The 12,851-nt window shown below is 37.0% G+C and overlaps 1 protein-coding gene across 1 annotated transcript; it reads left to right on the top strand.

Moving 5' to 3' along the window:
- Positions 1 to 673: 673 nt before the first annotated feature.
- Positions 674 to 12,647, top strand: LOC127650591 (vesicle-associated membrane protein 2-like). The gene is made up of 6 exons (XM_052136091.1): positions 674 to 1,001; positions 1,281 to 1,296; positions 1,860 to 1,965; positions 3,015 to 3,173; positions 10,226 to 10,277; positions 10,973 to 12,647. Coding segments are annotated over exons 2-6 (336 nt in total). The 5' UTR covers positions 674 to 1,001; positions 1,281 to 1,294; the 3' UTR covers positions 10,990 to 12,647.
- The last annotated feature ends 204 nt before the right edge of the window (positions 12,648 to 12,851 follow it).

Below are 12,851 nucleotides of genomic sequence, written 5' to 3'. Positions count from 1 at the left end.
TGGCAGGTTGAACTTCCTCAGCTGCCGAAGGCCTTTTTCACAATGTGTGTCTCCCACTTCAGGTACTGTGAGATGGTAGCGCCCAGGAACCTGAATGACTCCACTTCTGACACAGTGCTGTTTAGAATGGTGAGGGGGTCAATGTTGGGGTGTACCATTTTGAGCATGTTCAGCTCCAGGTTGTTTTGACTGCACCAGACAGCCCCGCTATTTAACCTCCCTTCTGTATGCAGACTCCTCTTCATCTAGGATGAGGCCGATGACAGTAGTGTCAGCATTAATCACAGCTAGACATTATTCTTGCTGTGTTAGGCAATGCTTTAAAAGTTGTAGACCAGAGGAATTGTTATATGCACCACTTTTGAGATGATGCTGATCTACATACAATGGGGCGTTTACTGTTTTTCTCTGTTTCCTAGTTAAATCAGCCTGATCTCACAGTGAAATCGGAAAGAGTAGAAAAAACTTTTCTTTCCTCAAAATCAGTTCCCAGAACTGTAAGAGGGTTTGGAAGTGCAGCCACATTGTGCACAACCACCGCAGTGCTGTCCTGTTAACGTGAGGGGCGGGAGGTGCGTGAGAGAGAGAGAGAGAGAGAGAGAGAGAGAGACACACACTCTGAAAGTGTTCATAATCTCTCTCACCCTTATCTCACTCCCCCTCCCATTCTCTCACTCAGGCATATACACACACTTTCATGAGGACACCGGAGGACTATTATTTTTCCCCCAGCTAAATTCTAGTCGTTTTAATCTGCTCCGTATAAAGCGTTTAGTCATGCTCGTGTCTTTCGGTTTACTGCAATTTCTAACAGCCTAACTAAAGTTGCAGAGTGTCATTTTTATTAAGCCGTCAAACTTCACAGCGTATATATTTAAACCCATTTTCTCAGGAGTAAAATAATCGCATTCCGCGTGATAAACGGACAGAAGCTCTTCCTACGGAAAGCAGCGGGTTGGATTTGTGTCTCGAGGAGGCTTTATTCGCGTGAGGCTCTTTCGGTAATGCAGCACTTTTTGTGACGACGCGGTTCAGACATCAGTTCATGCCAACATCCTCAAGGGAATATTACACTGCATTGATTTAAAGTCGTTTTTAGTGCGAGGAAAGCGTGATTTTTTTGTTTTTGTTATCTGCGTACGTTTTTGTACAATATAAATTTGGCATTTGACCACTAATCTCTCTCTCTCTCTCTCTCTCTCTCTCTCTCTCTCTCTCTCTCTCTCTCTCTCTCTCTCTCTCTCTCTGCCTCATCGGTGACGACGATCTTTTTTATAAAGCACCTGCCAACGAGATGTGAGTACATTGTATAACCACTGTTTAAATCAATTGCGCTGGTCTGCTTTAAAGCTTTAAAAAACTTAAGCTGTTTCTGTTTAGTCAGTATTTTTATTAATTTGGTGTTTTTCAATTATTTAATTTTTTTATACCCTGTAATGTATTTTTGTTTGACGAGTTGGGGTTTTTACGTTCAACATAATTTATATTTATACAACATAAATAAATTGCGTAGATTTGAGTGGGGGGTTTGGGTCTAAAAACAAATACTAGTTTTATCAAATATATATTTTTCCCCTGTTATAGCATAATGTCCTGTGCAACTGCTTTGAAACGACGTCTGTTGTGAAAAACGCTATACAAATAAAAATGACTTGACTAATGCAAATCTCTCCCCCTCAACATAGATCAGAATCCTACTTTTAGAAATGAAAGGCCATTGAAATCTAATCTAACATTATGCATAAGAATGTAACATTTTTAGATGTACTGAGCATTTGACAAGACTCAAATTTTATCAAGTCAAAACTGAGGCCTTGACACATCATGGTCAAGTCAATACACGCCCCTTCTTCCTTCAGGTCTGCCCCAGATGCTGCCCCAGAGGGTGAGGGGGGTCCACCCAATGCACCCCCCAACCTCACCAGCAACCGTCGTCTGCAACAGACACAGGCCCAAGTGGATGAGGTAACTAATAGTGTTAATTCTGTGTTTGAGATATAAAATTAATAATAAATAAGTAAAAAAACACAAAAATATTTTGCACAGAAGACAAATACAGAAGTAGAAGAGAAGGCCAAGCTACATAATAATGCACATCAGTACGTTTCAAGTTGAAATTATTTTAACATCTGATGTTTGTTATATTCAAAATAATCAGTATATTGTTTATACCACTTGAGTTTTACATGGAAGTTATAGTAGTAGTAATAGGTCCTCATTATCCATTGCAATAGGGGCATCAGTTAGATGACATAAACAACGATAAAGCGTTATGCAAAATGAAACTTCTACTTAAAGATTACCACAAGGAAGTGAACTTTGATCTTTCAGATTTTGAGATATCCACTAGGATGTCATACAATATTTAATAGCCTCTACTCCTTTGCCTGATATTTGCAGGCAGTCCTATCCCTGTTGAGCATCTATAGAGACGTTCAGAAATTTCCAGTATAAGTGACTTTCAGCAAAGTCATTCTAGCAAGTCAGTCCACTGTCGGCCATCTTTAGAACACTCTCGGGAGGCTATTTCCAGTCATGACAGTGCAGCTCCTATCTACTTGAATGGAGAAAGATTAAAATCCCAAAAACAGTTGGTCAAGATTATGATCAAAGAACATATTTCAAATCAGTAATCAAATCTGACAATACTAGCATCATAAATTGTGTTTCTTTACCTCATATTACGTTAAAAAACTAAATTTCCCCGGCTTGTATTGCAAATGCGCATGCATGTTCTAGAGTTGATTGACAGGTGATGTTTGTATCTAAAAGGTGATTGGCTCTTTTATCTCTAAGGTGGGACTTCCCTACATCCGTTGAACATTGGGTGCTCAGAGCATCTTGGTTGAACGTTCCAATTTCTCCCATTCATTTTAATAGAAGTGGCCCGTCTCTGCTAAATAATCTCTGACTTTCAATTAGTCATCCCTCTTTGATGAATTGTGATGTTGTCATATTGCTGATTTTTCAAATCTATGCTAAGTCTGTACTGTATCTTCTATCAATGTGTTCAGGTGGTGGATATCATGCGTGTGAATGTGGACAAGGTTCTGGAGAGAGATCAGAAGCTGTCAGAGCTCGATGACCGGGCAGACGCGCTGCAGGCCGGAGCATCACAGTTTGAGAGCAGTGCAGCCAAACTGAAAAACAAGTACTGGTGGAAGAATATGAAGGTGCGCTCTGATAAATATGCAATCTGGTTATAGATGTTTTTCAAAATATGACACATTTCTGGTCAGCATCCTTTATCTGCCCTGGAACAACATTCCTATCAACCCGTCAAATACCAAACCCTATTTTTACTCCTAACTATAACAATAATAATAATATAATAAGTATGTAAAGGGATTCAATGGAAAGGAGGAGGTGAGAACCGGCTTGTCAATATAAATAATAGTTTCATATAAAACTTAAACATAAGACAAACACACACATGATGGACATGTCCGTTAACGATCTCTCTCTCCCGCACGATCCTCTGCAGTCGACCTTTATCCCTCTCGAAGGCTTGATTAGCCTAATATCGGACCGGGTGTGTAGGATCACGACCCGGCACCGCCCTCCGCCCTGCCACAAAGTAATATATAATACGCTTATTTTATATAGAGCCTTTCTTCAAACTTAAGGTCGCTTTACGGGATGAGAGTAAACCAAAAAAAATTTAAAATTATTTAAGAGTCAGAGAAGCATAGGTCAAAGAGATATGTTTTGAGATTGATTTTGAAATCATGTATGGAGGTATGATCATGGAGAGACTGAGGGATAGAGTTACAAAGTGAAGGGGCAAGTGTGCAAAAAGCCCTACCACCTAGTGAGGTCAGCTTGCAACATGGAATGAGTAATAGGCCCAAATCAGATGACCTGAGTGAGTGGGATGGGGTGTGGCAGTGGACGAGATCAGTGATGTATGAGGGGGCAAGACCATGTAAAGCTTTGAATGTTGTAAGGAGAATTTTGTATTGGAAATGATAGGAGACAGGTACCCAGTGTAGCCTACAAAGTATGGGAGTGATGTGAGAGGATTTTGAGTAGGTGAGAAACCTAGTTGCTGAATTCTGGATGTATTGCAGTTTGTTTATTGTTTTAGTTGGGAGGCCAGAAAAGAGGGCATTACAATAGTCAAGTCTAGAATTAATATACGCGTGAACAAGAGTTTCCGCATCTTTGGTGCTAAGAATGGGGCGGAGTCGCGCAATGTTATGTAGATGATAGAAAGCAGTTTTTGTGAGCGAGGGTCTGACCCTGACACCATTAATATCGACCAACTGATCAGGGAGACGTGATAAAACACTCGGAGACCCACCTATCAGTATGTCAGTTTTAGTGAGTTGAATGTTGAGTTTTAGAAAGTTACAGATCATCCATGAGTTGATGTCTTTAATACATTCAGAGAGGGAAATTGTGGGGAATGGGGCAGTGTGCTTATAGAGCTGATATAAAGTTGAGTGTCATCAGCATAGCAGTGAACGTTGAGGCCATGATGGTGAATAATGTGACCTAGAGGTAGCATATAGGTGATGAAGAGCAAAGGACCAAGTACAGAACCCTGCACCTTGAGAAACAGGAACAGAATTGGATATATACTGACAAATAGAAATGTAGTGTTGGCGGCCAGAGAGGTAAGAGATGAACCAGGACAGAGCAGTGCCTGAGATGCCAATTGCAGAGAGCCTAGCGATGAGTATGCTATGAGAGATAGTGTCAAAAGCAGAGCTGATGCCTAAAAGGACCAGGAAAGTGATGACTCCAGAGTCCGCAGACATCAGTAGATCGTTAACAACGAGTGCAGTCTCTGTGCTGTGTAGAGGACGAAAACCATTGAAAACTACTCCTAAAATTATAACTTGATAACACTTTTGTGCCTTTAACCCTAGCCCAAATCCCAAACCTAACCATAATACCTGTCTGGTTGCAAGTTGATCCCGGGACATCTCCTTGTCAAAAACATAGTCGTTTGAGGTGATTGTTGCGTATTCTTCATACATACCTGGAATCCTTGGCCTCAAGTACCAATTTCCATAAAATCAATTGGGTTACATGTTTATTTTCCAACAAAACAAATTTAGCAGTAGTTAAAAAGTAAGTTACTAGTCCCTGTAGCTCAACTGGAAGAGAATGGGTTCGATATCCCAGGGAAAAATACACACTGATAAAATGGTAACACTTCACAATGAGATTCTATTAATTAACATTTGTTTGTGCATTAGTTATTAAGAACTAACAATGATTTTTTTAAAGCCTTAATCAGGGCTGCAGTTAGAAATTATTGGGCCCAGTACAAAACGGATTCAGCTGGCCCCCCTCCAGTTAGTTGTCTGACAGTTCATCCATCAACGCGGGCTGCCCCGGCGACTTTCATTGTTGTGCAATGTTATATCCGCATCTTCCGCTGAATGCATTTAGATGTGTAAGAATAGTAGGTACTATTCTAAATATATTTATTGTGGTAAACAACATTAATCCACTAATGCTCTCATTTAAACTTGTATTGAACCCTGAACCTTTGAACTTCCTTTAAAGCATCTGCCAAACACATAAATAAAAATAGATATTGTAGCCTGACATTGTTGAGGTTTTTACCTAATTACTTTTCATATTTTGAATGCGTTATTAGATGCATATTAACTTGACTGGCCTAGAATTTACAATCCGATAAAATTATAAATTGCTAATACTCTGAAATAGTACACGCTTTGGTGTTTCTACATTGCTAGGACAAAATATGATTGTGTCTAAAGACGGCTGCTGAGGCAAAACTGACTCGACACTAAATGCAGGAGCATTCTCATTTGGATATAACCTGAATACAGCATGGCCCATAATTCACAGTGCTGGCGAGCGTTTGAGATATATTAGGCAAGTTGCAGTTCTGACGCAAGACGTGCAGATGACTACCAATCAAAATAACAACAGCATCTGAACCGTGTTGTTTAATTTTTCAGTTACCCATTTTTATATTTTATTTATTAAAAAAAGAGCTGTGAACCATGGATTTGGATATTATTGCAATTTTAATGATTTTTTTATTAAATATTTTTAGACTATTGATAGAGAATTGTTATTGTAATTTAACTTGTTACTTTTTTAACTTATAAAATCTCTGCTTTGTTCTACACTGCATGCACAATTATTAGGCAAGTGAGTATTCTGATATTATCATTATTTCCATGCACATATTCCAACTCCAAACCATATAAACTTGAATGCTTATTGGATTCAATCATTTTTAGGTGGTATGTATTTGTGTAATGAGGGAGGGTGTGGCAGAAGTTGCTTATTATTAGGCAGCTTCATTACCTCAGGCAAATTGGGCCATAAAAGAGATTTAACTGACACTGAAAAGTCAAATATTGTAAAATGCCTTTCAGACAGATGCAACACTCTTGAAATTGCAAAACTATTGAGGCGTGACCACCGGACAATCAAATGTTTTGTTGCGAATAGTCAACTGGGCGCATAAAACGCATGGAGAAGAAAAGCCGCAAATGAACTGCAAAAGACTTGAGAAGAATTAAATGAGAAGATAACAGGAACACATTATCCTCCAGTGCTACCATATTCCTGAACTGCAACCTACCTGGAGTGCCCAGAAGTACAAGGTGCCAAGTGCTCAGAGACATGGCCAAGGTCAAGGTCAAGTTTCTGGAAAGTACTTTCTTCAAGCAGTGGTACAGGAAGAAGTCCTCAGCATTCAAGAAGGCCATGATCTATTTATTTATAGTAAAAAGAAGTCTTAAATATTGATATGTTTCCAAGTGCTCAGAGACATGGCCAAGGTCAAGAAGGCTGAAACACGACCACCACTGAATATATTCACAAGTTGAAGTGTCAAGATTGGGCAAAGAAATACATAAAGACAGATTTTTTACAGGTTTTATGGGCAGAAGAAATGAGAGTGACTCTTGATGGACCAGATGAATGGGCCCGTAACTGGATCACTGATGGACACAGGGCACCACTTCGAGTCAGGTGCCAGCAAGGTGGAGGAGAGGTAATGGTGTGGGCTTCTACCATTATGGATGAGGTAGTTGGACCTTTTCGAGTTGAAGATGGACTGAAACTCAACTCCCAAACCTACTGCCAGTTTCTGGAAAGTACTTTCTTCAAGCAGTGGTACAGGAAGAAGTCCATGATCTATTTGCAGGACAATGCTCCATCACATGCATCCAAGTACTCCACTGCTTGGCTAGCCAGCAAGGGCCTCAAAGATGCCCAAATAATGACTTGGCCCCCTTCCTCACCTGAATTAAATCCTACTGAGAACTTGTGGGTCCTTCTCAAACATGAGATGTACAGTGAGGGAAAACAATACACCTCTTTGAACAGCGTTTGGGAGGCTGTGGCTGCTGCTTCGGTGAAAACTGATCATGAACAGATCAAGAAACTAACTGACTCCATTGGTGGACGGCTCATGGCAGTTACTGAAAAGAAGGGCGGATATATTGGTCGCTGAATATTTTTGAAAGGCCAAAAATGTTATATAATTGTCATTTTGTGTTACTTGATTCACCTACTCTAAAAATGAGAATAAGCAATTGAGATGGGAAAAATTATTTTTGTAATTTAGTTGGCAAATAATTGTGCACACTAATAGTTGCCTAGTAAATGTGCACACTAATATATTCCCCTGAGAAAGACAAAACTCACTTTTCCTTTGCTAAACATTCAGGTTTGAGGTTCAATAACATTTTGGATTGACTGAGAGCATTGTGTTTGTTCAACAATAAAATTAATCATGAGGAATACAGTTTGCCTAATAATTGGGCACGCAGTGTAAGTGAGTGACATTTCAGATGCGTTGTATTTATCTTGTACAAGTCTGCAATGGCCCCCATGACAACATCACTTTACATATTATATTTTTATCTCTCCATCCAGCTACAGTATCCGTCAATCTATCCCTCAGCGTAAATTTGTACAGCATAAATGTATTACTCCTTTCCACCAACCCCCCACAGCTTGCCCCAGATGGCTGAACAACTGCCCGTCCAATCGAATCTCAGTGCGGAGGTGGGGTGAGGGGGGTTTCTAGCCCCAATCTGGATTGCAGCATTGCTGGATTAAAACCCAGATGTGACTTGTGATGTAATCCTTTCCAATCATTCCCTTTCATCTCTCAATCTCTGCCACATGCGCTCGGTGACATACACTTTTCACATATCCCTTTCATATTCCGTATCCTTTGACTGCTTTCCCCTTCTTTCATAGAAATGTCCCACCTTTAATCTCACTCATTTTGTCCCGCCTCTCCACAGCAGGTTGTTTTATTATTTTCTCTTCTTTCTGCCTCTTTTAATGCAGTTCTTCAAAGCCTTTCTTTTCTGCAGTTTTTATCTGTATTTCAAGTAAAGCATCTTTGTCGGAGAACAAAAGATTGTTGGTAACACATTACAATAATGTTCCATTAGTTAAGAATATCAGTTAACACGAACTGACAATGAACAAAACGTTTACAACATATGCTAATCTTAGTTAATGTTCATTTAAACATATTAATCATTTTTTTAAATCAAAAGTTGCATTTGTTAAGATTATGCACTATGATCTAACATGAACTAACAGTGAACAATTACATTTTTATTACCTAACATTAGCAAAGATGAATAAATGCTGTAATATATATATACACACACACACACACACACACACACACACTGCCGTTAAAAAGTTTGGGGTCACTTGACGGAAATGTTTCTCATGATCTTAAAAATCTTTTGATCTGAAGGCGTATGCTTAAATGTTTGAAATTAGTAGGCAAAAATATAATTGTGCCATCATATTCATTTATTTCATTATAAAACTAAAATGTAATACAAATAAAAAATAAAGGTTTTGAAATGGTTGACTTGGGCCGAATAATACAGAAAAGCAGCCAAAAATTGCCCAACATAGATGGGAACTCCTTCAATACTGTTTAAAAAGCATCCCAGGGTGATACCTCAAGAAGTTGGTTGAGAAAATGTCAAGAGTACATTTCTACAAAATCTAGGCAAAGTGTGACAACTTTGAAGATGCTGAAATACATAAAACATAGTTTTGATTTATTTTTTTTATTTTTTAGCCACAACATAATTTCCTGTTCCATTTATGTTATTCCATAGATGTGATGACTTTACAATTATTCTAAAATGACATGAATTTTTTTTAATAAAGAATGAGTAAATGACCCCAAACTTTTGAACAGCAGTGTATATGTATGTATATATATATGTATATATATATATATATATATATATATATATATATATATATATATATATATATATATATATAGTTAATTGTTTGTTCATGATACCTAATGCATTTACTATTGTTAACAAATAGAACCTTATTGTAAAGTGTTGCTGACATGTTTGTTCCGCAACAAGATATAGAGTCAGTAAGAAATGTATACAGGAAGTAAGCATATACGGAAATCATCCATGGTTCTTAAAGCTGAAGTATGTAATTTCTGTGAAACTAGCACCACCAAACGGAACTGCAAAAATAAACATGACTGAGCCGTTGAATTAGCCGGGCCTCCTCTTTCCAAACCCCGCCCTCCAAGGAGAATTTTGAGACCAAAACCGAGCAAAAGAGCAGCATTTTTTGTTCCTGTGGCTGTCAAATTCAACAGTGGCACAATAGCGCCCTCATCTGACAAACATTAAGAATCATAGCCTCAAATACAGCACTATGAGAACGAGCAAAATGATTGAAAGGTGAAAAGCATCAATGTCCGCAGACACATATTAGTTTGCTGATTACAAAGATAAGTGAGATATCTCAGGACACTTATTTTATTAATATCTTCAAGGGAGTAGGAAAATGTTTCGCATACGTTTCCATGAAAAAAGTGCTTACAGCACCTACAACACAAATGTTCTTATCTAAGAATATTTTATAATAGGAATTATAATATTCCAATTACAATAGGTTTGAATAAATCATATAGTAACTAAATATGTATGGTTCATTTCACATATTTATGACGTTCTATTTTTATACTTTCCAAGCCTTTGTGACATAGTGCTACACTTGCTTGAAAGGGAGCTGAAACGTTGATTGAAATAGATTACTGCGTGAAATTTTTTTCTAAATCTAAACAGATTGTTTTACATGAACACAAAGGTATATAAATGAATGTTCATCATGTCATTTTTAATAGAATGTAGATTTTTGTATTTAGTAAAGCTTTATGTTACTGTACAGGGTGTTGGATCATCTTTTTCTTTTTCCTTTATAGATGATGATCATGATGGGCATTATTGGCATCATCTTAATGGGTATTGTTTTCAGTAAGTAGACACTTACTGTAATGTTATTGCACAAACACAAATGATTGTCACTATTTAATTGTTAGGAAGTTATTTATAAATACATACACTCTATATATATATTTAAAATGTATAAACATGAATGTGTATATATATATATATATATGCATGCTGGAAATGGGGCCTGTCTAGATTTGATCAAAAAAACTTTTTTCAAATTGTAATAGTAATTTTTCACATTATTATTGTCCTGACTATACATTGTGATCAGTCAAATGCGCAAGTATATATATACTATATATGCCTTATTTAATTAAATACAAATGAAAAGACTGTGAGGGAAAAAAGTAAAGTCCATTCAATGTGTTGTACCGATTTGTACTATGTTAGTGATCGTTCAAGCAATAAAGCGTTACAAATATGTCTTTCCAAAGAATTTCCATTAGAAAAAATATCTGAAAAAAGTAGGTTGTAAAAATGAGGTTAGACAAGTGCATTAAGTCCAACCTATTGAATGTACTGTATGCTTATACCTCACAGCTTTATTTCAATGAGTGTTAAATTAAATATTTCATCTTCCCTGACTGAGGTCTATCACTGATTGAATAGATAAGCTGAGATATAGATATTTCATTCTTTAAATATAAAAACTCAATTATTTCCTCAAACATGCAAGACCAGCCAGTCATTTAATCACATGTCGTCTTTTTCAACAGTGTACTTCTACTACTGAGCCTCTCTGGGGACACACAAGGACAGAAGACTCTGGCAGCAGGGCCCGAGATTTGTGTGAACTCCACCCCTCCTTTTCTCCCCACCAATGTCTTTCATTGAATCCACAGTGTGTGCGCAGTCATTGACGCAGTGCCTCTCCCTCCCTTTGTCTGTCACTGCATTTCTTTGTACCTCTCTTGAGTGCTTCTGCAACAGTGACCGAGCTTACTCCAAAACTCCTTCGGCTAGGAATATCTATGGTTTTAGATTTGAGAATGTCTTTGGTCTTTTTCGGGCCAAAAATTAGTGATGCAATAATATAGATTTGTAACATTTTTGTAGTCCAAATGAATCAATGATTAAATAAAGAGGAAAAGGAATCCGAAAGATCATTAAGTTTGAGTTTAAGAATAGGCCAAGTAACACATTTATGCACAGATGCCAAATGCCACCACTTTACCTAGAAATGGCCAGTGTGGTCTTATTGTTACAATTTCATGGGTTAACAAAGTGAAACTGCAATAAGAGATATTAGTCTAATTTGAATGAAATTGACTTCTTTGATTCCGTTCAAAGATGCTTATTTTTCCTTTCATGTACCCTCATACCCGAGCGACCTCAAAAACACTGAATGATGTTAGACAGAGGTAGAGATCTGTTACCATGAGTATTAAATGTCTAAGAGTGACAGTGCAAATCTAGTATCGGCCATTTCCTTCCATATCATAATAAAAAACATTTCATGGATATGGGACTAGTATCGTTAATTGAATTCTTGGGGCTTAATTTCAAAGAATCCAAATGTTTAGGGGAAAGGTTGGATGATGTTCTTTGTACTTGGAGTCAGCAGTCCACATAGAGGGGAATATCTGATCATAGATTGGCACTCATGTGCTTTTATGCATTATTAATGTCAGCCAAAAGATCAGTGGAATCATGGAGGAAAAACTAGGACTGAAATCAATTACATAACATGGTATACAATTAAGATCACAACACATGGTGTAAAATAAAGATACATTTAAATATTCAAGCAGTGACCACAATTAAATATGAGGTATTACAGCTACTTTGATTTGAATATATGGTATTATTTGTGTGCACGCACGTGTTTTTTTTTCCAATGTCTTCACTATTTTTCACTGATGCTTATTGTAATATTGTGGTCACACAAATTACATTTCCATATGTTGTGGATTTATTTAATGATAAATTAAACATTTTGTTATGTTAGTTAGGCTATAATGAACTAATGTTTAAGTCAGTGGTTCTCAAACACAAATCAATCTCAAACTTTAACAAAGTGAAACCACAATAAGAGATATTAGTGTAATTTTAATTAAACCAAACACATTAAATTATACAATACTGGAACATCAATTCTGTTGGTTGGTAGCCTTATTTCTCTGATGTTTGATTACACAGAATTTATGATCAATTCTATATTTCATAAAATGTAACAGATTGTCATAAAATAGAAATAGTATTGTGTTGAAACTGATACTTTCAGAAATGTTTGTTTTGGAAAAGTGCAGCAAAAGTCAATAATATTGAACATTAATTTACTATTTCCATAGTAGATGAATATTGAACATTTAATTTACATACATTTAATCAGAATTTGCATTCAACCCATTACATTTTGATGTGGTAATAAAATACGCTTTTTTAAGCACTGCAGTAAAGTTTTTTTGTTGTTGTTGTTGTTTGCCATGAAACAAAAAAAATGTCTACTCAAAAATAAATTATCCAATGCAGGAACATCAATTTAATAGCAAAAGTGCACAGCCTGTCTTAGTGGGAAGGGTGAGACTGTCTTTCTTTGCAGAGTTCAATTCTGGGTGTTATTGGTGACAGGCAAACTCTCAAGTCATCTTCCAC

This window comes from Xyrauchen texanus, chromosome 10, assembly GCF_025860055.1.
Source record: "Xyrauchen texanus isolate HMW12.3.18 chromosome 10, RBS_HiC_50CHRs, whole genome shotgun sequence".
NCBI lineage: Eukaryota > Metazoa > Chordata > Actinopteri > Cypriniformes > Catostomidae > Xyrauchen > Xyrauchen texanus.
This window is presented reverse-complemented; position numbering and strand designations above follow the sequence as displayed.

Excerpts from the sequence above, each read along its gene's own strand:
- LOC127650591 (XM_052136091.1), top strand. Across the intron at positions 1,966-3,014 it reads CACAGGCCCAAGTGGATGAG|GTGGTGGATATCATGCGTGT; the intron begins GTAACTAATAGT and ends CAATGTGTTCAG. Across the intron at positions 3,174-10,225 it reads ACTGGTGGAAGAATATGAAG|ATGATGATCATGATGGGCAT; the intron begins GTGCGCTCTGAT and ends TTTCCTTTATAG.